This window comes from Cenococcum geophilum, assembly GCF_001692895.1.
Source record: "Cenococcum geophilum 1.58 unplaced genomic scaffold K441scaffold_110, whole genome shotgun sequence".
Lineage (NCBI taxonomy): Eukaryota > Fungi > Ascomycota > Dothideomycetes > Gloniales > Gloniaceae > Cenococcum > Cenococcum geophilum.
The window spans coordinates 167,409-190,167 of NW_027137668.1; the positions used below are offsets into that span (position 1 = coordinate 167,409).

Genomic DNA, 22,759 nt, shown 5'->3' on the forward strand with positions numbered 1-22,759 from the left:
CTTCAAGGGACGAGGGTTCAGTGTTTCAACAAGTTCACTATGATCCTGAGATAGATATTTACATTTCATAAATGACTTTTGGCTCATTTATACAGCCCCTGTGCAAAAGGCGCTGGATTTAAATGCGAATATAACTTCAATGCCCCATGGTATCAAAAGCCAAACCAAACTCGCTGTCACCAACTGTACAACATTCTCAGAGGAAAATGCTCCAGGATCCGGCGCTCTCTGACATACCAATCTCGCTTACCAGCGACAGACTTCTTCTGCTCGATTTTCTAGATAATAAGAAAAGGAAGGGAACCAAAATCGACGATGAAGATAGCGAAAAAGAAAATCTAAAGTACAAACAAATACAGACAGTCCATAAGTTATCAATGCCTTTTCCCAACTCCAAAACATCAGTAAAATATCTGGGAATACTCGGCAGAGCCAGTCGCAACATATGTAACCGTCGGGAACCGACCGTCTAATTCACAGCGTGCGCCTAAACACTATTGACACTAACGATTTAATAGGCATCAGTGAGAATTTGTCCAGGTGTATTGCATTTCCTCGGGTACGTCGGCACAATTGCTGGGGGTTATATCCCAAACAGGCCAGAACATAGCATCTGTCGCAGACTGAATGTTTCTCTTCCATATGAGAGATGGGTTGGCTCTGAGGTGAACGTTATGATCTCTACGCAGCTCATTGAGCGCTTCTACTAGCTGTTTCAGGCCAAGTATTACCCAGCTAAGCTCTCGGCCCTCAATACTCCGCGGCCAGATATTTTTCTTGGAACCCTCAACAAGAGGTACCAAGCGTGAGAGGTTTGGTGGTAGATGGTATCTCCAGGAAGCTTCAACCCATACGGTGACTGCAAGACGATCGATGAGAAATTGTGAAAGAACGGGAATCCATTCCTCGTGAGGCTGCTGATTCATCTCAGGTGTGATAGGATTTTGGAGAGGCTGTTGAACTGTAGAGAGATATTGCGCGGGTTTCCCTTCTTCATAGTTTAGTCGGGGAAGAGATAAACTACGGCTGAGATGAACTGGCCAGAAAAGTGATGCATATCGCAGCAATGGGAAAGAGAGCTCAAGGGTTCTCCTATTGGCATTTTCTACTAGACGCATTTCATCATCTTGGCTGGCTTGGCTGTTATATCCACTGTCCGCGGATGAATTTGATTGAAAGGTTCGAAGAGATACGCCCGAGCTTACGGTGGCTGCTGAGGCCCTACAAGTTGATTCAAATGGCTCAAGCTCTTCAAGTGGCTTCTTCGGAACATCATGCGCGAGATATGAAAGACAGCGAGCCGCAAGGTGCGCGTGGACAGCGCTTGCGTCGTAGAGAGAAAATCCAGGATTGCTGCATTCCTTCGATTCGAGATGGGCCTTCACAGAGAGATGTGAAAAGTTTACTCTCCCATCCTGGTCAGACTCCACCAAGCCACAGGTCATCACCGAAATCGAGTTCGGAAATTCCGGAATATACGGAGTATCAGATGTTGGTTGCCCAGGTACTATAGAAAGAGCCATATGGAGTGCTGCCGTGTTCAGCGGCGTAATAGCACATGACAACCATTTAAATATGTCAGCCGCAATTGCCCTTTCTCTTTCATGGCGCCGGCTGAGCATATTGAGAATCTCATTATACAGAGCATCAAGTCCTTCCGAGATTTTTGGTTTTGATAGAGCTGCATGTCTTTCATATGGTGTGAGAGTCGGGGAGTTCAAGTATTTTATAAATAACGAGGCCCATAGAAACATGCCATTTGCTCTCCGAGCAAGTTCTTCGAGGGCTGACTGTTGGATGACTTGGCTTCCGAATAGTCCTTCTCTGACCATATTATTGAGGTTCGTTCCTAGGAACGATCCGATATCCTCGACATTATGAGCCTCGTTGAGAGAAAATATCCAGGGTACGCTTTGCCTACAATCTCCATATTCCTGTGGAAGGTCGATATTGGGCCGGCTCAAAAGAGCAATTCTGCAATCTGTGGCCCTAACAATATCAGATATTGTAGTGAGCAGAAGCTGAATATCTGAACATTCATCAATACCATCAATGACAATAAAGGTCGGGTACTGTTGTAGTAGAAGACTTAGGACAGCGACTGTGTCATCGTACGAGGCCTGCTGGTCACTAAACCTATTTTCTGATAGCAAGGCCAAAGCATCCATGGTAACCCGTTGATTCCGATGAGCGTGAATCAATTGTGTTGCTATTGCATGGAGTGCATCCGTCGCGGCCTTACCACAAATTGGATCTGTGGAATTGAAATAAAAGAACGCAGTAGTCGGAGGGATTTCTTCCGGGCCAACGGGTCTGTCGGACTCCAAGCATAGATCGTCGATAATGGTTCCAGAAAGAAAGGTCTTCCCACATCCAGGCTTTGCTAGAATACTCTCAGCTCTTGTAGGATCCTAAAGAATTCTACAGACATATATTAACTACCTTGTACTAAGAGCATTCGTCGCAGCCAGTTATCCTGGAGAGTATTTGAATCATCTGTTCCATCCACGCTAAATTTTAGGTCCTTCCAATTGCGATACTCGGGTGTCGAGAGGAACCATGTACCTGTTTTGGGATGCCGTTGGTGGACAACCCGTTCGTACACACTTGGGCAAAAGGAACTAGATATCCATGTCTTAATACGATCTACCTGTTGACCTGTATATCCTATTAGTAACCATTCTTTTACTTATCAAGAAGCGCCTAACCTGCAACTTTCTCCTGTTTAACGAGCTCCTGGGCTTTTTGCTTTTCGTTCATCTGTTCCATGGCTCTTAGGTATTCAACAAAGTCTGCATAGTGGTGTGTAAGAATTGCTTGATCTTGGAGCCTCATTTCTTTGTCGAACCACCTTTGATGCTTCACTATACGTTGCTGGAGTTGGAAGAATCGCAAATTGAAGGGCTTCCATATGGTCTGGGTGTGGAAGTCTATTTGGTACTTTGAACCTACCAAAAATATAAGTGACAGACTGTTGCCGAGCGCTTAAAGCTTGCTCTCACCTCTGCTGCCACGTAAGAACATGCAAGACACATTTTGGCAGAACTGAATAACGTCCGCGTAGATAAAAGATATGAGATGAATAAGGCGGTCTTTGTTTTTCTCCATTGGCCTTCGCCTGTATGTATCGTAATGCTGTTGGTACCGAGGAAGAATGGACGAAATGCTCTCAAACATTCCTGCGATCTTTTCCAAAAAGGCGACATGATTGCTTCCTAGCTATAGACTTATTAGGCAAAGCAAAGTACAGTAAAATAATAGGTTTACCGTAGGGGAGATGGGTAACTACCTGAAAGACCAGCTTAATTGAGCCCCAGAAGCAAACCAACCACTCAGGCTTTATTCGAACGAAGAGAGCAACGATATCGAAATAAGGAGCAAAACTATTAGAAAAAGCCGCAAACTTGGCGCAGCAAGATAGAAGTCTGCGTTGATCTCTCTGGTTAGAAGAGCATAATGACTCCAGCTCTTCTAATAATATGCTCGGAGTTTCGATTCGATGGAAGCATTTCTGTTCCTCTTCCGAGATTGCGCTTCGTATTGACTGCACAGTCTCTTCAAACAGTGAAATAGAACTGGACCACCATTGGTTAAATGTCGCGTGACTAGGTTTGCATGCATAGGAACACTTACCTTGGACTCTGTAGCGACATGGCTAGCAGCATCACTTCTGTAGATCACTTGGCTATGCGAACTCTCATCAACCCATTGTGGCACATCCAATTCCCGCTTTCAGCAGTGTTTTCCATATATTGAAATGAAGTTGCCACGCAACGGCAGTCATTGCGAGCAGCAGGATATTAAAGCACCGAAGTAATAGAGGCTGAGTCTTGTCGATCAGGCGGCGGGATGGTTCCGGCTGAGGCTGCATATAAAACGCGGCAGGTAGCACGGGTTGCACGGGTTACATATAGATAAGCGGGATATACCTGCAGAGGAAAGTCATAACTTCAACAAAGCCAAGCGTAATAGCCTCGGTGGGGGCTTAAAGCCAAGACTAAAAACCCCACGAAGGGTGGAAGCTGCAGGGCTGCCAAGGCATCACATACCGAAAAGTGACAGAACCCGAGGTTCGGGACGCGGGATAAGAATGCTTGGGTATCTCTCTCCAACTTCCGGCCCCCCAACGTCGAGGCTTAGTCTATAGTACAATATGAACCAAAAAAAAGGTCTACAACATGCCACAGAGGCCCTCCGTGGCCTCCCACTCATTGCGATTGCGGTTCGCCTAACCGCAGCGCTAATAGGGCCCGTACATCAGTTACGTACTGGAGGCCTTCCAGCAGGGGAATGAGATGCAGTAAGTCATTATCTGTTGGGTCGCTTATCCAGCCTTCTATGGGAATGGCATTGTCTTCAAGATGACGTGATTAGTGGGTGTAGAGATCTGGGCTGATGCAAGAGAGCATACCTTCATGAAAAATGTAGCTCATGGGGCTATTGTCTACAATCATAACCTTGCTCAAGTCTGGCTCGACCTGAGCCAAGTCTTTGATGTATGCCCCATTCCGGAAGGTGCAATGCTGCCGATAATACCGCCCAGTAAAGTACTTGCGCTCTACTTCAAGCCAGTCGATGACCGGGTCGGCGTACTCTTGCACAGACGCCGTAAAAACAATCAGATTGTACCATTTACAGACCTGGTAAAGTGACTGTCAGCGGTTACAATCTGACGGATACAATGCCAGCAAACCTTTCGTAGAAACTCATCACAATGCGGCCGTTTGTGAACGTAGTATAAAATTGGAACCTGAGGTCCTATCATGGCCCCTCCAACTCCCACCGGCTGTTGCAGCTTTACTTCCACCATATGACCAGTAGTATACCTTCCACCTTTTGCCATGCTATGTATTAGAGTTTCGTCAAGATCTATTATGAGTGTTTTCTGATGCGGACCAACTGCTGAAGTTCCAGAAGTAGTGTATGATGGTTGCCGTCTGGGTACCAGGGGCCGTGGAGGCTGTGGAGCTCGTGGGAATTTTGTAATCTTCGAGGATGATGCAGGGCTTGTTGGTGACTTCAATGCAGCTGCGGCTTCTGTAGAGACGAGGTCCGTAGCGGTAGTCTTACTTATGCTTCCGCGAGACTGTACCTTTTTGGTTTTGCGCTGTCTGAGGGCTTCCTCATTGTGAAGCTTGATGCGAATCGATTTCTTAGCTGGTGCAATCTCTTCCATTGAAGTGGATGGCAATGACTTAGACCTCGTATGACGGGACGGGGTGTCATTTTCCTCTTCTCGAGTGGGTGGTCTCTCACTGTCGAGTTCTGAGTCGGATGTGATCGCAGTCGAAGTTGAAGCAATAGACGGCGAGCGTTTCACCGGCTTTTTTAGTCGTGGCTTGCTCATACTTCCCTGCCTGGCTTCCCGGTCTTGATTTTGTGTGGTCTCTGATGGGTCCATAACCTTCAATGTTTCTGCTGTTGGTCTCCTGCGTTTACGCGAAAATGGGCGTGCAATTTTGTATACTGGGGACAGAAAGGAGAAATAGCCCTCGTCATCATAAAAACAAGCAATCACATATCTTCCCGGCGCTACCACTGCAGAGAGTAAAGCTCTTATGGTCCCCATGACAGCGGCGGATACACGCTTAGGTATAAGCCAAGTTCTAGATGCTTTGGAATCTGCAAATGGCCCTTCTCGCGGCTGGCCGAGCAGAGGCATCTTTTCGTTGAATTCAGATGAGAATGCAATACCCCCATTGGGCGAGGGCGCCTCCTCTTTCTTGAAAACGACCATATTGCCCTCGTTCAAGGGATCTATGTCAGAAACACCCGCATCATCCCTGTTGTTTTCCCTAGACCTAGACCGAGGTTCTGCTTTGAGAATGTTGCTCTTGGAAGCTGCGCGTGACCGGGGTGGGCTTGGAGGGGGAGTTGAGCCGATAGTGGAAAGAATATTGAGGGAGTTCATGCTCTAAAGCAAGCCATGAATGAGTAAGTTATGAGCTCGGATGTCTTTAGTGGGGATAATAGAATGAGTGTATAAATGGAAGATGGCTCGGCCCTCCGCGCTTGTTGGGGTTATATGTCCAGCCAGGTGATATTTTGCGTCGAGGCGGAGTTTGGAAACTTCAAGGACTAGTTGGTAGACACTTAGAAGCCGTCGCACGCCCAAGTGCAAGTTAGCCGGGGCCCCTTGGAAGCCAGGAAGAGCGCGGACGCAAAGCGGCGTGGTTTGGGATAAGGAAGCTGGAGGTGCTGGGGAACGAAGGAGCGTCCCAAAAGCAATGACGACGGTTTCCCGAGGCACAGACTAGCAAAGCCGTGACTTTGCAAACCACCATAAATTTGACAATAACGGTTGACTCATGCAAGGCGGACAAAAGGATTCACTACCACTCCGCCGAGCTTCAATGCCACAAAATATGCCGACTTTACTACTCTCCACACATATTCGTCGTCTACCCAGACTTTGACTTTCACTCGGCGCAACGTCAATCTCTCTACGCCCCTCAACATATCCTTTACCAAAGTCTCAAACCAGTCCGGAAGATCCCAAGAAGACCCTAAGAAGTATAGGTTAAGATACAACGAAGGAGCCTTTTAAGGCGCCATGCCTCCAACTGCGGCCACGGTAACTCCTGGCCTGGCCTCTTTTCTGAAATCTCTGAAGACTGATTCTGTGGAATCGTCTATTGAGCACTTCGTTTCGTAAGATCTTGTGAAATACCTTACCCAGAACCACCCAGAGCATTAACGCTACTTAGTTTACTTAAAAGAAGACAAATTCGTAATTCGAGGCCATGCGCCATAGCTACCACACAACTTCTCTTCCGAGTAGTCGCCAATTTCAAGGGGAGAGATGTGGGAAAACTCTTACGCCGTATACGGGAAGTTGGTCAACGCCTGACAGCTGCACAACCCCGAGAAATGGTGGTTGGAAATATGGTACGACGAGTACTTGGCCTAGTAAGAGAAGTCGCAGAAGACGGCGGTGATGCAGACACGAACGCGATGAGTGATATCGGACAGAGCCCGCAACCACAGCATGACTCAATAGCCCGACTTTCGTTATCCTCAAGCATATCTACATTCGGTCCTCTCCGACATGGTGCCACTCAGCCCATGGACTCGAGCTTACACCAGGCAGAGAGTCTCGCTGACTCTGTCGACCTTTCACAACGACCACCCCTCCTAACTTCGCATACATCTTACGCTGCGCCATCCGCGCCAATGGTGACATCGCTTTTTGGCCTCTTCTCTCACCCGGAAACTCCATCTACCGCAAGCACACCCACAGGATACCTTACCCCAAATGGGAAGGCTACTACACTTACAGCGCAAAATCTCGAACGCCTGGGAGATTCTAGCTCGAAGACAGGAGACCTAAAAGCTGAGGTCCTCGAAGGCATCCGGGAGCTTCTTGACGAATTAGATCAGTCGGATGAGCTAATTGCTGCAAACGCACTAGATCATATCCACTCAAACGAAATAATTCTCACCCACACGGCCTCTACAAGCGTGCAAAAGTTTCTTTTGGCGGCGGCTAAAAAGAGGAAATTTACCGTTGTTCATGCTGAAGCACATCCGAATGACCACGATGCCACCCACGCGACTATTCTGACCGGCAAAAAGAAAGATGCTAGCGACGACAGTGATACTGAAGACCGTTGGAAGCCGCTAACAGCGGCTGGCATAACGGTCGTGCTAATTCCTGATTCCCACGTGTTTGCGATCATGTCACGAGTCAATAAAGTAATCTTGGCAACCCACACCGTCCTGGCTAACGGTGGACTAGTGGCTGCTGCGGGAGCACGCGTGATAGCCAAGGCGGCCAAAGTACACCAGACGCCTGTTGTTGTGGTTAGCGGTGTTTACAAGCTCAGTCCAGTCTACCCGTTCGATATAGAAGAATTGATCGAATACGGAGATGCAAGCAACGTGGTGCCATACGAGGACGGCGATTTCGTAGATAAGGTAGATGTTGATAATCCTCTCTATGATTATGTCCCGGCTGATTTGGTGGACCTTTATATCACAAATCTGTAAGTTTGCACATTCCTTTCCCTGAAAAAAAAGGGATAGTGCTGATCTAGTGCCCAGTGGAGGACATGCGCCATCGTATCTTTATCGAATTGTTGCGGATCATTACCGCGTTGAGGATATCAACCTATGAATGACTAGATCTGAGTGGGTATAAAATAAGATCATTAAAGGACGAAGGTGCCTTCTAGAATTGTCCTAAATATGAAGCGTAGGGTTTCGCAAGCCCAGCTTCCTTTGAGATGACCATGCTTTACAGGCAAAGGGGAGCTTAGCTTCGATTCGAAGCCACAATGCTCTCAAGTCTATTGAAGACAAGCTATAATGTTAAAGCGAAAATTGGACTATGAAAGCAGGCATAGAATCAATTGAAGTCACTCCTGATGTTACGATGTTGGTCCATCAAATCCCTGTTCATTTTCTGTGAATCACTTATCTCCGTATACTGTCTGTAGCGGAAGAGACCAAAATCGGTGCATAGGGCTAGTATTTCAATAGATGCTACAGTTTGCTTCAGCCAACCCTGCCAATGTATTCTAGCTTCTCGCAAGTGCGCCAAGGCCTTTCTCGATCATATAAAAGTTTCTAAGAAACGCTGTCTCGAGGATACGGAAATTTATCTGAAAGGCCCCTCCATGTTCAAATTATGCACTAAATTCTTCCTGCTACACATGCATTCACACCTTTTCCCTCTGCCCCTCTTTCCACCTCTCGGCAATCTCCTCAAATGTCAAAAACTCCACCAGCCCTCCCCACCCTTTCAACCATTTCAGTACCCTCTCAACCATCCTGATCACGTGCGCCATACCACTAGTATCCGGATGCAGAATCAGCGGAAACACCACCATCTCCCCATCTGCATCCTCCTCCATCTCGCTCCTCAGAAACTCAAACCGGTCCATCCACATGCGCTCAATAACCCTAGCATCCACATACCCCTGCGAGTTCGGTGTATGCGGCCAGTACTGCAACGGTGTCATATCCTCAACATACCAAGACCCCGGGATCTCGACGAGCGTCTTCGCAGTTGGCGGCGCGGGCCGGGGGAGCGGATGCATCCAGTCCTTGGCGCTGGCGGAGGGCGAGAACGTGGGCGGCGTTATCGGCGGGACGCGGGGTAGGTGGTACGGCTTGCTGTCATGGTGCGAGAGCGACGAGTCGTAGAGGAAGTTGTGCTCTTCGAGCAGGTTGATGGTGGACTCGCGCAGCTGGTAGAGAGGGGCGCGGTAGCCGCGTGGTTTTTTGCCGGACAGCGAGGTCGCGATGGAGATGCAGTTTTCGAGGACTTCGCGCTCTTGTGTGGGTGTTAGCTGGGGAGCGCCCTGGTGGGATTGTTAGAAGGTTGTTGTGGTTCCGTTTCCTAATTCATCTCTACTTCCCCCCTCCTTTGCGGATAGAAAAGAATATCTTACCTCGTGGCAGTATCCATGCAACCCTAACTCGCACCCAGAATCTAGGATTGCTTTGAACTGCTCTGGGAAGCTTTCTGCAGAGTGCATTGGCACGAACCATGTAATTTTATCAGCTATACCTAGTTTGATGAACAGCTTGAGTAGCCTCGGGACTCCGACATACGCAGAGAAATATCCAGAGCTGTAGTCTGAAAGGTTGTTTTCAGGGGAAGCTCCAGTACCTAGCCAGCCGGAGACAGCGTCGAAGTCGACTGATATGGCAATCTTTATTGAGGGCTTCGGTTTCATTGCTGGGGAGAGGGATTGAGGAATGGCCATTTTTGAGCGGGCTGTTGCTTCCGTGGCTCCTGAACTCGCTTTCTCTCCTTGGAGGATTTCTGATTCAGACCAGACGACCCGCCCTTCCATGCCACCATCGACAGAGATACATTCACCAGAGATATGACCGGCAGCGCTATGGGATGCAAGGAAAGCTATTGTTCGAGCTACGTCTGTGGGCTTTGCAATCTTCCGAAGTGGTACACTAGTCTCTTAAGCGTCATGCCGGAGGTAATGGGGGATTCATTATACTCACGTTGCCTGAGCTTCCCTATACATCTCCTTTGGATCATCAAGCCGGCCTTCAATAAGAGGCGTATCGACCCAGCCGGGAGCCACAGCATTGACTCTCGCTGCAGAATTTAATCTTACAATCTCATTCTTGATGCCCCTGATTAATCCGTATTGCAATCCTGCCTTTAACAATATTAGCAAAACTTTTGAACCTGAGATATTGCGATAATCCCAGCCACTTCAGTACCCCAACGAAATAGGCTCTACCTTCCCAGAAGCGTACTCTCCATGTCCTGCCTGCCCAAACTTGCCACATTCGCTCCCCGTAACCACAACAGCCAAGTTTGGCAGCTCTGCTCCTAACTCCTTCTGCGAAATCTCAGCCGATTTTAGGAAATGCTTGATCGTCAGAAATGTGCCGCGAACATTGACGGCGTACGTCTTGTCCCATAATTCTGTTGGCATTTGCCATATCGGATACTCATTAGACTCATCCGTGGTGCCCGCGTTGGCCGCGAGGATGTTGATAGGACCGAAGCACTCGCGAGCGCTCGTGATACACTTCTCGATGGACGCTTCATCAGATATGTCGCCTTGAATTGTATAGAGATCTGGGTTTGCTGCGAGCGAACTGGGCCGGAGGTCGTGAGCTGTTACCTTGCATCCTTGCGCTTTCGGTATGGATGATCACATCAGTGCAGTCCTTCTCTTGGGCTCTAGGAGCTAATTACCAAGGAACTCCGTCACGATGGCGGATCCAATGCCTCCTGCAGCCCCTGTCACAAATACGTGGAGGCCTTCCAGCTGCAGAAACGACATCCTGTTCACTGGAATTTGATGTTCCTTGAAATTCCATGTTTTGGAGGGGTATTGGGAGTCTGGTAAGGTCAGGATCGACGACTAACACAATGTCTAGAGCCATGAGTATTACGAACCGTTATGTCACCGGCCAGTCAAGAATTTCGGGCAAATATAGCAATTAGAAGTAATCTCCAAAGTTAACCAAATTGCGTATATACAGCGTTTCCAATTACTACTTCAATGTCAATGTGGTAAGTCATACTCTTTCATGATTTGCTAGTCCAATTCGCTTCGGGCGTAGGCGCAAAACCGCGAATCTCACCATTCAGATTCGTAAACCAGGCCATGTGATGGTTAAAGTGGTTAAAGTCAAGTCGCGGAGATGCTTCGAAGTTGTGAGTGGCGAAAGCTACTCCATGGCCGACGGGTTACTGGGATCCCCACGCGTGGGCTATTTGTGACAAATCGCGCGGGTCCCCAACCGGCTAATTGTTCTACTTTTTCCTCAATGACTAGAAGCTGAAGACAACGCAATGGCTTATACAATGCATCGATTCAAGCCAGCTGGACTTTGTTTCTAGTTTTTTCTAAGCGAGGAGAGCTGTCGCTTACCTGCAGTTTTCCACCAGACTCGGCGTCTTGCCACCGCTCAGAGGATGCAAACCTTAGTCTCATCGACGCGAATGGTAGACATTCTTTTACTTACACTAAACCATTCTGTTGGGAGTCGTAGCTGATCCACAGAAATTTATAGGCTGTTTCACCAAACTTCGTGCGTATTAGAAGACGTCCAAACAGATTTAAGCATAATTATAGAAGGCGAGACGCTCTCCAGGGTTTCCAGTTTCAGGCTCTGCACTAAACCCAACACCGATGTTAAACTAATAATTTTAAACTATCTATCAACGCGTAAGCAGATATACGAATAGATGCTTGCTTAAACCAATTCACACCGCTGCCACAGAATGACTTATGTCAATTGACAATGCATCCACTCCGAAAACTCAACGTGACAAGTAAGGCGTTGGGCTGGGCTAGAAAATTTGAACTTCCTACTCAGTTAGAGGCTGCTTCTGCGTATGCAAGACGCGTAGGCTTTCCTTTTGCTAAAGTAGACCAAGGAAAAGAGTGAGACACGGATAATGCAGTGTTTCTTGAATTTGGTTGGATATGCGCGATGGCCTTTACGCTAGCATCTAACACGCTTCGAAAATGGGTTGACCGAATGTAGAACATTGTTAATGCAGGATGTTTCTAGTACTCCCGATTGGACCTAAAAGGTTTGCGGCATAGATATGCCAGAATTCAAAGGATAGACGGAAAATCATGAAAAATGACAGATAGGTTCCAAAATATTGCAGTACCTTAACGCCGCCTTCTGTAGACAGTGAGCTGCCAGCCGATGTGACCTGCAAGCCGAGTCAGATGCCAGAAGGACAACGTAATACGTCTTGGTGCAGAGGCATCACTAATGATGCAAAAAACTGTCGGGTGGCAAATTAGCAGACTTTGAACGAATAGTCTTAAGATCTGGCGGGTCCATCGGGCCAAGAAGTGTTGAGCATGATTCTATAAACCCGCAGCGAGGCGTATGCAAGTTAAAATCTCTTTCTCATTAGGGCTTTGACAGGCAATTTAACGTGTTTTGACTGATAGGCCCGGCCTTGTGGATGTGGGGATGGAGAGGTATCGATAGTAGATAACCTTGATGATAGCCCGGTACCGCGCGGACCGGAAAGCTGCAGGAGAAGAACCAGTAAGAAAAATCAGTTAAGGCTGACGACCCACATATAATTTCCCACTGCAAGTTTGCCGTCATGGAGGGCAAGAATGAGTCTATGCAAGCACATGCAGAAGCCAAAAGAGGGGCGCATTGAAGAGTTTGAACAGTCGCCAAGAGGGGAGCTGCAGCGAACCACATCGCTGCAGCTTCCAGCCAATGAAAAATGCAAGTTGGCTCATGTCAAGGAAACAAAAAGTTGGACTGGCGCCACCGCACTGACGGTTCTCACACCACATGGTGATGCGCCTATGGAAGGACGCAAGTGCTGAGTCGAAGGACCACACATCTGGCACGGGAAATAATCTAGGACAAAGAGGCTGTTTGGCAGCGAAATTGACGGCTCGGACTTGCTTGGTGCTCCACGTGTCACTCCTGGCGCGAGGCGCAGCAGCCTTCCTTTTGCCTGTGTGCGGCCGGGCTGACAGAACTTGCGAGTCCAAGCAGCGAAAACGGGAATGCACCCCTGGGGCTAGCGGGCGGTTCCTGAAGATCCCCGCCAATCGTTCCTGACCACAGACTCGCAGCTGGCTGGGTTTGCTAAATCACTGCGGAGCTACCGGGGTTGTGCCCGCTTTTGTGAGCGTGAAACACTCGCTCTCAGCCGTGTCTCTTGCAGGGCGACGCAATCAGACGACGCCGTAAGACATGCTGACACTGCCAGGCGCAGAAATGCAGAGAGAAGCAAAATTGGAACCCGCACTTTGGATGAACGGACAGGGTTTGTGGCGCAACTTCGCATCTTCGCATGTCCGGAGTTTCTACGGATGGTAGAGAGTGGCAGAGAATGAAGATCTTTCTGGTAGACTGCAACCACGGCTCTCGAGTGCAGTGACAGTGCAGGCAGACGCCATCCTTGCTCCTCTTTCCGGGAAAACAACAAGGAAGCCCACGACACGGAGGTGGACCAGTCCAGCTGGGTGCGGGACGGGGGGTGGCTTGCGAATCAGCGCTGTGAAGACGCAGCTGTGGGATTGGGTGCCTGGCCCAAGCCATCCATCTCCGCCTAGGGACTTGTTCTTTTCTTCGCGGTTTGCCCTTCCTCAACCCTCTCTTCCACCACCACCTACAAAAGTCTCTCATTACCCACCCTCTCTCCTGTCCATTCCTTACAGGCCTGAGGTCTTCAACGTTTGTTCATTACCTTCTTTTCTCCAACCGTTCCTTCATCTTTTCCTGAGATCTAGAATCTCTTGACATTCATTCGGAGACTTTCGTGCGTCTATCATCGCAGCCAACAGCCACCGCAAACAAGTCATCGAGACACTTTGAGTAGTCGCAGCACCCAAAAAGAAAATCTTTCATTGCAACAATACCCTGAATTGCTAGTCAATTCTCTCAGTCGTTCCTCTGAACAAACGTAGCTCTCGAAGCACCCTCTCTCTCTACAGTGCATCAAGCACCTCCACTACCACACTAAACAAACCCGCTTTTCCGGCAATCAAAACCAACCTGTCAACATGAAGACCGCCAACGTCTTTGCCCTCTCTTCCTTCCTTCTCGCCTCATTGGTCGCGGCTGCGCCGTTAAAGAAGCGCGACTATATCATTGTCACCAAGACCAAGGAAATCATAGAAACCGTCGATGTCACAACCACCATTTGGGTTGACGCACCGACAGGTATTCCAAATGTCAACCCTACTTCTATTGGTGGCCTGTTCTATGAGCATCCTTCTGTAGCCAGCTCCGTGGCTGCTACATCCGCAATTGCGAGCTCCATTCCAGCCCACACCCCTGTAGCTGCTCCAGTTGCATCCTCAGCGCCTGCATACATCGCACCATCTTCAAGCAGCTCTGCATATGTTGCGCCGGCTTCCACATATACTCCCTCCTCTACACCTGCCTACACTCCTCCCGCACCTGCCACCACTGAAACACCAACACCCGCATACACACCACCAACATCAACATCGGTCATAGCTGCAGCCGCTACTAGTGCTAGCACTGCTCCAGCGACCCACTACTCTGGTGACATTACCTACTACAACCCTGCAGGAGGTTACGGAGCTTGCGGTTGGACCATCCAGGACAGTGACCCGACGGTCGCTCTTGCCCACGGTATGATGGGCGACCAATCCAACGGCAACCCATGGTGCGGCAAGAAGATCACCATCTTGCACAACGGCGTGACTCACAGTGCCACTGTTGGTGACAAGTGCATGGGATGCACAGGTCAATCCATCGATCTTACTGCAGGTCTCTGGGCCATCGTCGCTCCTGATGTTGATGGCCGCGCCCACAACGTTGAGTGGTGGGTCGAGGAGCAATAACTTCGGTCAAAGTGGCAGAGTGGCCTCCCATAGGCCTTTGCGCGGCGCAATGGCAACCAAACTATCGCTAGCGCAGGCAGGTCAGCGCTTTGCATGGATATTATGATTTTTCATTCAAGCGGAAAGGGGGTCCAGTTGAACAAAAGGAGAGTCATTTGGAGTTAGTGAGAAAAGCTGCCGGGTGCAGAGTCTATCCATCGAGAAATCCTCGGCATACCCTTTTCGCTGGCTTCTGTCTGTATTATAGGGTTTGGCATATTAGCTAGAGGGTGGACTAGAAAATTGAGGGACTTTTATCATATTCCATCGTCTATGATCTAACCTTGTGTTTGTGAAGTCGTGATAGACTAAGCATTTTGCCCGGGTGTTGAAGAATTAACGTTTACGTCACAGCGATATCATCGCATACATCGAACTCAAAGCCATTCGCCCTGAGCATAAGAATAACTTACAACTCTTAGGATTCCATCCCTAGGAAATTTGTCGCAGTTAATGAAACAGACTTTAGCACACTAGAACCCTGCCTGAAGGCTTTGACGCAATATTTCCACAAAGCATCAAGTCACAATGACTGATCAAGTCATGTCAAAAGATGGCGAGCCAATCCAAGAAGGCGACCATGTCCACACAAAGATTTGTGGTGGTGAGCATGAAGGTAATGTAATCTCATCGATTATTCTTCTAGTCTGAACTGTCCCTTAACCCGTCAAAACCGATCCTTACGGTATCGACAAGAGCCCACTAATCAAACCGGTCGAATCAAGCAGCCGTTCTCAGAAATACGTTCTGCACGGACCACTTACGCCAAAGGCCTTGACGGTTAAGGGATAAGAACCTGTCGCAGCCCCCTTAGAAATTTCCAAAGTTCCCTTCAAATTAGAAAATGCTGACAAGAAACGCGACAAGGTAGAGCAAGTCGTAACGACTCAAGGAGTGAAAAATCCTCCAAAGGTAGATGGTTCACACAGCCTTGCTGAGACCGTCGGGCCTCTGCACTAAATGCTTACCTAAGATACCGGTGCTCTTCACAGACCAGAAGGGGAAACCAGTCGCCCATAACCCAAGCACGCTAAACATTATCGAAGGAGGAGATAAGTAGAGGTGCCGAGAGTTTTCGGTGGAGCCGTGTTGGTTTTTTGGGCGAGTTGGATCAATTTGGCTGGCAGCTGGCTGCACTCTGCAATCGTAGTTGATAAGAGTTGCTTATTGAGCAGCTTAGCGGTCAGTCGTTGGCGAATACCAATTCTGCCACGCTACAGTGCTCAAGGTAGATGTGCGTCCTAAGGCACACTCGCTTGTGATTCTGCATGTCTCCGGTGGTATATCCTATGGGAAGAGAAGGAAAAGCTCCTGAGCAAGGAAAATTTGGCAAAAAAAGAAAAAAAAAGTTAAACGAGGTTCGTGCAGGAGAACACGCTGCACTAAGGCTTAAGTAGCCTAAAAGGATATTCTGGAAGCACTGGTTGTTCCTGCAGGAAGAAGACAGGAAGAAGTGCAAGATGATAGTCATCAGAAAGCAAAGGGCCAAGATCCTCCCGTTGTGTTGCAGGGTGCCCACTCCCCTCGTGTCCGGGCTAAATAAAGAGTGGCCAATCAATGAGCCAGACAAGTTTTACTCACAGGAGATTGATCCTCCGAAGAATCAATGTATTGACCAAGGATTGTTAATTAACGCCCATAAACCGAGAGATATTGTAGAACAACGTCAGAGAAGGGCAAAGGCATCGCGATTCTCAATTGTGACCCCTCATGACGAGATAGCAGTCGCGTCAGGGCGCATAAAAGGGCTAGGGGGCTGCACTTTGAACAGCCACCACAACACAGCTCGATACGGGTCTGGTTCTGGCGCATGCCTCCTCAGCTTCCGCATTTGGGTTACACTAGATAGAATTGGGCGCTAGAGGCCCTTATGTCACGAGCAATGGCCCCCATCGAATGGACAGGGTTCCTTGGCGTATGAGAAGCAGAAGAATTAAGGCCTTCGAAGTCCTTCTTTCGCGCCCCCCATGTCGTCCGTGTTCAAACAAATCTCAGCCTGCGACGCACACCGTCAAGAACGACGTCGCGAGCATTCGCTTTAGCACACCTTTAAGCTTGCCATTCCTAATTCTCAGTCGGCCATCCGTGCGTTCGCATTACCCACTGGGCGCATAGGGGAAAGATTTGCAGGTCGCTCTTCAAACCCTCTCCACCTCCAACTTCACCTTACCTCACAACTCCCTCCCAGCCTGTGAGGTCGTGAGCACCTATATCATCAGCAATCAGCCTGCCAGGCTTTCACGACTCTCCTTTACTTTTTACTCAATGCGATCTTGATACATTCCAGACCCTTGTTAGGTCGAGTTCTGGTCTGGTAGCTGCATTACCACGGTCAAACGCGACCGATCCAATCCAAGCCGAACACGCTCCTTTTTATAACTTCTTTGTTCTGTCTTATTCGACATGGCTGCGAGTAACAATGGAACCGCGAGTAAGCCAACTACTTCTTTAGACTCTTTAACGGCGTCCTCGACCGACCCCTTGGTATCATCGTCTTCCATTTTAACAATGACTTCTTCAGCGGTAGTGACATCTTCCTCACCACCACCAAGCTCCACGCCTGTCTCCCTCTCTTCCGACGTTTCGACTCCAGCACCGTCATCGAACCCCCCGCCATCATCAACGCCTCCACCGTCGTCCGCCAATGTGGTCATCTCTGTAGCCGCGTCCTCGGTTCCTCCATCTACACACATCATAACCTCTGTCATAACGGAGTCAGCATCTACTCCAGGAGGTACCCCTAATACCATCATCGTAACTATCACCACACCGCCCTCAGAGACGTCTGCTGTTGTTGTCGTTCCTTCATCAACACAATCTTCAAAATCTTCATCGACATCAGAACCCGCAACACTCCAATCTCAAAATTCCAAGTCCACGACTGGCGGAGGACTATCAGTAGGTGGTAGGACTGCGGTTGCCGTAGTCGTTCCTGTGGTTGTTGTCGCTTTGCTGGTGCTTGCTGGGATATTCTTGTGGAGAAGACGCAAACAAAGGAAGAATGCCGAAGAAGCAAGAAGGAAAGAGGTGGAAGAATACGGCTTCAACCCAAATAACGATCCTACGCTGCCTGCAGTTGGCGTTACCGGATCAGAGATGGCAGAAAATCAAAGCGGCTACCGAGGTTGGGGAAATACCACGAATCCATCCAACCGAAAGGCGTCCACAACTCTATCTGGCGGATTAACTGGTATATCGGATAGTAGCAGCAATCCAGGAGGACACCCAAGTCCAGGCTCTCCAACACAAGGCACGCACTCAGATGGACACTCGGTTGACCCGTTGATGACCGGTCGACGGGAAACAATGGACTCTGAAACCATTGGCGCTCTTGGAGCTGCTCCAGCTGCCGGCGCGAACCGATCAGACATCCACCGAGGACCATCGAATGCATCATCGTCATACTCTGCCGCCGGTCGGTCAGACAACTCTGGAGAAGTACAAATAAACTCGGGTAACCAACAGGATTACTACAACGATCCTGGCTACTACCAGCCCGGGCCTTATGGAGATAACCCGTACGGTGGAGGACAGCAGCCTGTCATTCGAGATGTGCAGGCGCGGCGTAACACCAGGATTGAGAATCCCTCAGTCTTTCCCCAGCAAGGAAATTCTGGCATTGCGCAGAACTTCTAAATTGTATTTTTCCTATGCTTGTACTCTGCGTTCTTGCATTTTCACTCTCGTCAATCTCTGAATATCACGGCGGCGTCCTGAAGTGTTTCCTCTATGCATGTTTAACCGGGCTGCGTGCACACAGCCCTGCCCTCCTCCACTGGAGCGGGCTAATACTACCTAATCTATGCTCCCAAAAGCAAGCTTCGCAGACGTCATGTCTCCGAGTCTCTCAGCTAACCTCCTTCTGCTCGCTCTCGTCGTCATTACCATCAAGCATCTCATGAATCTTCTTCGTGGCCGCTTCGCATTCACGCGCACACACGTCGCTCTAACCAGCCTCTTTGTAATATTGTCTACCTTCCAAATACGAAGCTCAACCATCTCTATCGATATCAATATCAATATCAATACCAATATCCTTTCATTATTCCTCTCTTCTTGACCGAAAAGACTCCCCGGGGGTTTTTTTTCGGACCTCTGTGCACAATCTCTCGCTCCATCGGGCTCTTTCGAAACTGTCGTTCGCGTACTGTATTGCTGTCTCCCTTTCTTGGGTTCTGGGAGGATTTCCTCGGTCGGGGGCTCGGACTGCTGAATACCTTTCTGGCTGGCCGGACGGCGCGTGCAGCACCCGCTTCAGCTGTTTTTTTTTTCTTACCGCCACGCCTATGCGCGGGTGTGGTGGCCCTTTTTTGGTCAAGTTTTGGTGATGGACTGGTGGTTGTAAGGTTTTGCAGGGGTGTGCGTCGTGCACAGGGAGTGTTTAGGAGGGGTTGAGGTGGTCGCCGGGCGATCTTTGGTGGTTCTTTCGGGTTTATGTGGTGGATTTATGGCTGAGGAATGGAATGATGGGACAGCTTCTATAGGCAGGGAATAGATACTCCTGTTTTACTTTTATCATGGATGGGGCTCCTCTTAGTGATATTCTCGCCTTGGAGTTGGGATTTTGCCGTCCTCTGTAAGTGCTAGCAATGGTTATGTTGAGTCGGATTATAATTAATTGTGTCTAGGAATCATCGTGGAGATTCGGGTCAAGTTGCTACCGGAAAGAAGTCACCCCGCGAACACGAGATCAGGAGGTTCCAAGTGAATTTGTTGTATGACTTTTGAAGAGTGTAGGAAGATGCTAAACTACTCCGATATTTAAAGCGTGAGTGAAGACTCGTTCAAAACCACCATGCCTCTCCTTCCATATAACCTGGAAAATTGAAGCCCGCCATACCGAACCTCCTACCAGAAGATGCCGAGCCAGAGATATCATGTCGGGAATATCCGATCAAGCCCACAATCGTCCTTAATGTATCGTATTTAGTGTCCTAAAGCATACTAATTAGATTGAATCTATTTATGTAATCCATAAGTCAATCCATTGGAGTTATGAAGAGCTTTAGGTCATCAAAACCCTATGGGTGCATCTAAGAATACCGCAATCCACGCTGGCGTTTTTTTTGACACTCTTTCTTCTCTTTTTCATTGGCGTGATCGTGGTAGTCACAGAGGTCGAAATCGGGAAAAACTTCCTCACTCCGGATTACATATCTGTATCTCGCCAGAACAGCATGAAAGATCTCGTGCGTCCAAAGCAATTCATCTTCGGGTGTCAAAACCGATCTGTTTTCGCAGTACTGGTGAACCAACAGCTTGGGTAACAACGACTTATCAGGAAGCGACTCGAATGCCATCTTAATAGTCTCAGCAGTGGGTATTTTTCCTGTATGCTTAAAATATGCGAACATCGTGTCGATAGTATCTCGTTGTAGGTCTGGGATATCATATCGATCTGCGAAGATGTGTATTTTAATAATTTCGTGTTGGTCCAGGAAGCTTCCGTGCTCTTCTCCGTCCTTATCTTCTGCATAGTGTGACTCCTTCTGTCCAGGAAGGTTCCGTTGGTAGAGCCAATCTACGAAAACATCGAACGTCTCCCCCGTCACATCTTCTAGATGGAGTTGTTTCTCCTCTGCCTCTTTAAAAGACCCAGTAAATACCGCACGGAAGTATCCAGAACAGTGCGCCAACAGATCTTCATGAATATAGTGGGCTTTTTTCTCCTGACCGACCTCAATGGTGACGATTGTATGTGTTGCAGACCTATATTACTTGTGAATATCCCTCAGAGAGCGCTATCTTTTTGGGCTGGGCTTACGAAGGCCGAGGAGGACGCTGCTTCAATAGGCTTGCGGATGAACTCGAAGGCGACATTGCGAGTTAAGATTGACCAGTAAAAATACTGGTTTGGGACGTGAAGAGACTGTTCTACGTTTGCTGGAGTGAGCGAGAGTTCGCCAGCTGGTAACCGCGGTGGCAATGAAAGAGGTGGTGAAGGTGGAGTGCACGAAATGAGTGAGAAGTGAATCACTGAGAAATGGATCAGTATTATGCGGTCAGGATCCGGAGAGTAACTCTTGGCAGTAACTTTACTGTCCGAATCTTCTGCCAAGCTAGCAGCCCAGCAGGCAGTAAGGGAGGCTAAGGCACTACTTAGAGCCTATTTTAGTCTCCCCACCCTCTTACTGATAGGTACGCGCTACTCCTATTTTTGCCCCTATCCCTGCTCCCTCTTATGCTCTACACGTCTCTCTCTCTACGTACTCCTATGCAAAAGAAGCACAGGCAGAGACACGGGCAGAGCTAAAGGAGAAGCAGGAGGTGGAGGAGAGGGAGAAGCAGTAGATAGCGGTGGCTTAGGTAGGAAGGTGGTGCTTAAGCTTGACATTTTCTTTTTTAACTACCCCTTTTCTATTGCTTCTCCTCCTCCCCCACCTCCTATTTCTCTCTTAACTCTGCCCGTCCTACTTGAGTCTCTACCTGAGTCCCTACCAGAGTCTCTGCCTGCATCTCTACTTATATCTTTGCTAGTATCTCTGCTCGTGTTTCTTTTATAAGAATACGTAGAGAGAGACGTGCAGAGCATAGGAAGAAGTAGAGGCTTATATAAAGATAGACTGTGCTTAATTAATCTATAACTACAAAAAATACGCCCTGAGTCATTAGTTTTGTACCAGTAGAATTAACTTGGCATATGATTCGGACAGTAAAGTTACCGTCCAGATCCTGAACGGATTTTATGGGTGCAAGTGCTTAATCATTGCAGCAAGTGGAATGTCAGGGAAAACCTTAGGAATACTCGGTGGACCTTGGCCATCCTAAGTGCCGTTGAGGCGTACACCCCTTGTGGCGGTTTAGTTACACCCTTCCGAAGCTCATAGGGTGCTCGTCCGAAACACGCATGGTACAAGAAGGACTGAATGGATAACGTGTCACGTTCACAACACATGAGACACTTTAGCAAAGCCAAGGATATGTAAAAGAAGCTAAGAAATGTCACAAGGAACCGAAATATCAAGGAGTTCTATCAGGCCATTTCGCTATAAGCTTTGCGTCCCTCTTTGCACTTCTCCCTCTCCGCTTTGCTCACGTGTTCGTGATAATCGCAGATGTCCAGACGACAGGTCGCCCTAATTTCCTTGTTCCTGAGTGGCTCCATTACGTCCGCGTATCGTAACATGATTTTAACTAAGAAATCAGTTGGCGTGAATCGAGTTCCGCTGCGCCCGCAATATCATCATCGGACTTCTTAAAAACCCGATAATGGCAATCAATCAGCAATTGGCGGACGGGCGATCTTTCAGGTAGCTTGGAAAAAGCGTTGATGGCTGTTTCATAGTGCGGGGGTGTTGTGTATTCCGAATTAGATGTGGAAACAGCACATCCATAACTTCTCTCCAAAGTTTTGGAATGTCGTGGCCATCAGAAAGTATACAGAATCAATAAGACCCTCAGTCTTGTTTCTAGTCTTGTCACTATACAGACGGGGCCAGTGCACTACTGCCTCATCTAGCGTCGAATATTTGCCCTGCCCGGGAAGTTTTTGTGTGTAAAGCCAGTCCACGAAAATGTCGAACGTGCGGGTGGAAACATTGCTGAGCGTCACGAGGTTCTCTTCGGCTTCTTTGAACGAGCCCCTCAAAGCTGCACGAAAGTACTCAGAGTAGTAGGCCAGGAAGTCTCGATGAATACGGTAGCTCTTTTCTTTAGCGTTGATAAGGGTAATTGTCTCAGCTACTGACCTAAAGTTTGATCTGTCAGCTCAATCATGACAAATGCTCTGGAAGTGTGTTGAACTTACGAGAAGCAAGGCCGTATTTTCGATGAATTTATTGCTGACATTGTGGAGCAAGGGTTGAGTTACAAAATCATGAGACATCATGAAATAGTTGATGGCAGGTATGAGCTAGGGAAGCGATTACTGAACGAGACCAGTGGTGAAGTTGACTTTGATAAAAAGGAAGAAAAGGTGAAGT

The 22,759-nt window shown here is 48.4% G+C and overlaps 10 protein-coding genes across 10 annotated transcripts; 4 read left to right on the forward strand and 6 right to left on the reverse strand.

Annotated features, from left to right (window-relative positions):
• Window positions 1-521: 521 nt before the first annotated feature.
• Window positions 522-3,822, reverse strand: K441DRAFT_624172 (uncharacterized protein; the record flags this gene model as incomplete). Its single annotated transcript, XM_067646070.1, has 7 exons — window positions 3,634-3,822; window positions 3,290-3,575; window positions 3,003-3,219; window positions 2,709-2,948; window positions 2,443-2,658; window positions 963-2,383; window positions 522-905 (listed from the first exon to the last, which is right to left on the reverse strand). The coding sequence occupies exons 1-7, from the start codon at window positions 3,663-3,665 to the stop codon at window positions 522-524; spliced, it is 2,796 nt and encodes a 931-aa protein (XP_067496303.1). The 5' UTR covers window positions 3,666-3,822.
• An 81-nt stretch (window positions 3,823-3,903) lies between these two features.
• Window positions 3,904-6,061, reverse strand: K441DRAFT_671865 (uncharacterized protein). The gene is made up of 3 exons (XM_067650479.1): window positions 4,694-6,061; window positions 4,412-4,640; window positions 3,904-4,354 (listed from the first exon to the last, which is right to left on the reverse strand). The coding sequence occupies exons 1-3, from the start codon at window positions 5,909-5,911 to the stop codon at window positions 4,209-4,211; spliced, it is 1,593 nt and encodes a 530-aa protein (XP_067496304.1). The 5' UTR covers window positions 5,912-6,061; the 3' UTR covers window positions 3,904-4,208.
• Window positions 6,062-6,553: 492 nt separating this feature from the next.
• K441DRAFT_683101 (nagb/rpia/CoA transferase-like protein) lies at window positions 6,554-8,116 on the forward strand (the record flags this gene model as incomplete). Its single annotated transcript, XM_067651655.1, has 3 exons — window positions 6,554-6,651; window positions 6,708-7,985; window positions 8,044-8,116. 3 exons carry the CDS (start codon window positions 6,554-6,556, stop codon window positions 8,114-8,116), a joined length of 1,449 nt encoding a protein of 482 aa, XP_067496305.1.
• Window positions 8,117-8,458: 342 nt separating this feature from the next.
• Window positions 8,459-11,170, reverse strand: K441DRAFT_671867 (polysaccharide deacetylase family protein-like protein). Its single transcript, XM_067650480.1, has 6 exons — window positions 10,883-11,170; window positions 10,679-10,825; window positions 10,215-10,618; window positions 9,970-10,130; window positions 9,396-9,918; window positions 8,459-9,305 (listed from the first exon to the last, which is right to left on the reverse strand). Exons 2-6 carry the CDS (start codon window positions 10,764-10,766, stop codon window positions 8,661-8,663), a joined length of 1,821 nt encoding a protein of 606 aa, XP_067496306.1. The 5' UTR covers window positions 10,767-10,825; window positions 10,883-11,170; the 3' UTR covers window positions 8,459-8,660.
• A 1,915-nt stretch (window positions 11,171-13,085) lies between these two features.
• Window positions 13,086-13,800, reverse strand: K441DRAFT_32507 (uncharacterized protein). The gene has a single exon (XM_067641195.1). It carries the CDS (start codon window positions 13,609-13,611, stop codon window positions 13,129-13,131), a length of 483 nt encoding a protein of 160 aa, XP_067496307.1. The 5' UTR covers window positions 13,612-13,800; the 3' UTR covers window positions 13,086-13,128.
• Window positions 13,801-14,492: 692 nt separating this feature from the next.
• On the forward strand, window positions 14,493-14,798 carry K441DRAFT_597695 (uncharacterized protein; the record flags this gene model as incomplete). The annotated part of the gene is made up of 1 exon (XM_067645077.1): window positions 14,493-14,798. A coding segment is annotated over one exon (306 nt), but the record flags the coding sequence as incomplete, so codon positions are not given.
• A 567-nt stretch (window positions 14,799-15,365) lies between these two features.
• On the forward strand, window positions 15,366-15,897 carry K441DRAFT_709719 (uncharacterized protein; the record flags this gene model as incomplete). Its single annotated transcript, XM_067653869.1, has 3 exons — window positions 15,366-15,458; window positions 15,705-15,749; window positions 15,811-15,897. The coding sequence occupies 3 exons, from the start codon at window positions 15,366-15,368 to the stop codon at window positions 15,895-15,897; spliced, it is 225 nt and encodes a 74-aa protein (XP_067496309.1).
• Window positions 15,898-17,096: 1,199 nt separating this feature from the next.
• On the forward strand, window positions 17,097-18,556 carry K441DRAFT_32517 (uncharacterized protein). Its single transcript, XM_067641196.1, has 2 exons — window positions 17,097-17,268; window positions 17,359-18,556. The coding sequence occupies exons 1-2, from the start codon at window positions 17,241-17,243 to the stop codon at window positions 18,471-18,473; spliced, it is 1,143 nt and encodes a 380-aa protein (XP_067496310.1). The 5' UTR covers window positions 17,097-17,240; the 3' UTR covers window positions 18,474-18,556.
• A 1,551-nt stretch (window positions 18,557-20,107) lies between these two features.
• Window positions 20,108-20,666, reverse strand: K441DRAFT_649705 (uncharacterized protein; the record flags this gene model as incomplete). The annotated part of the gene is made up of 2 exons (XM_067646954.1): window positions 20,602-20,666; window positions 20,108-20,546 (listed from the first exon to the last, which is right to left on the reverse strand). Coding segments are annotated over exons 1-2 (495 nt in total), but the record flags the coding sequence as incomplete, so codon positions are not given.
• A 1,480-nt stretch (window positions 20,667-22,146) lies between these two features.
• K441DRAFT_701713 (uncharacterized protein) lies at window positions 22,147-22,625 on the reverse strand (the record flags this gene model as incomplete). The annotated part of the gene is made up of 2 exons (XM_067653362.1): window positions 22,147-22,525; window positions 22,585-22,625. 2 exons carry the CDS (start codon window positions 22,623-22,625, stop codon window positions 22,147-22,149), a joined length of 420 nt encoding a protein of 139 aa, XP_067496312.1.
• Window positions 22,626-22,759: the final 134 nt, after the last annotated feature.

Excerpts from the sequence above, each read along its gene's own strand:
- K441DRAFT_671865 (XM_067650479.1), bottom strand. The coding sequence starts at position 5,911 with ATGAACTCCCTCAATATTCTTTCCACTATCGGCTCAACTCCCCCTCCA. Across the intron at positions 4,641-4,693 it reads GTGATGAGTTTCTACGAAAG|GTCTGTAAATGGTACAATCT; the intron begins GTTTGCTGGCAT and ends TCACTTTACCAG. Across the intron at positions 4,355-4,411 it reads GAGCTACATTTTTCATGAAG|ACAATGCCATTCCCATAGAA; the intron begins GTATGCTCTCTT and ends GTCATCTTGAAG.
- K441DRAFT_671867 (XM_067650480.1), bottom strand. The coding sequence starts at position 10,766 with ATGTCGTTTCTGCAGCTGGAAGGCCTCCACGTATTTGTGACAGGGGCT. Across the intron at positions 10,131-10,214 it reads GAGAGTACGCTTCTGGGAAG|GCAGGATTGCAATACGGATT; the intron begins GTAGAGCCTATT and ends ATATTGTTAAAG. Across the intron at positions 9,306-9,395 it reads TGCATGGATACTGCCACGAG|GGCGCTCCCCAGCTAACACC; the intron begins GTAAGATATTCT and ends CAATCCCACCAG.
- K441DRAFT_32507 (XM_067641195.1), bottom strand. The coding sequence starts at position 13,611 with ATGAGAGACTTTTGTAGGTGGTGGTGGAAGAGAGGGTTGAGGAAGGGC.
- K441DRAFT_32517 (XM_067641196.1), top strand. The coding sequence starts at position 17,241 with ATGGCTGCGAGTAACAATGGAACCGCGA. Across the intron at positions 17,269-17,358 it reads GAGTAACAATGGAACCGCGA|CGGTAGTGACATCTTCCTCA; the intron begins GTAAGCCAACTA and ends TGACTTCTTCAG.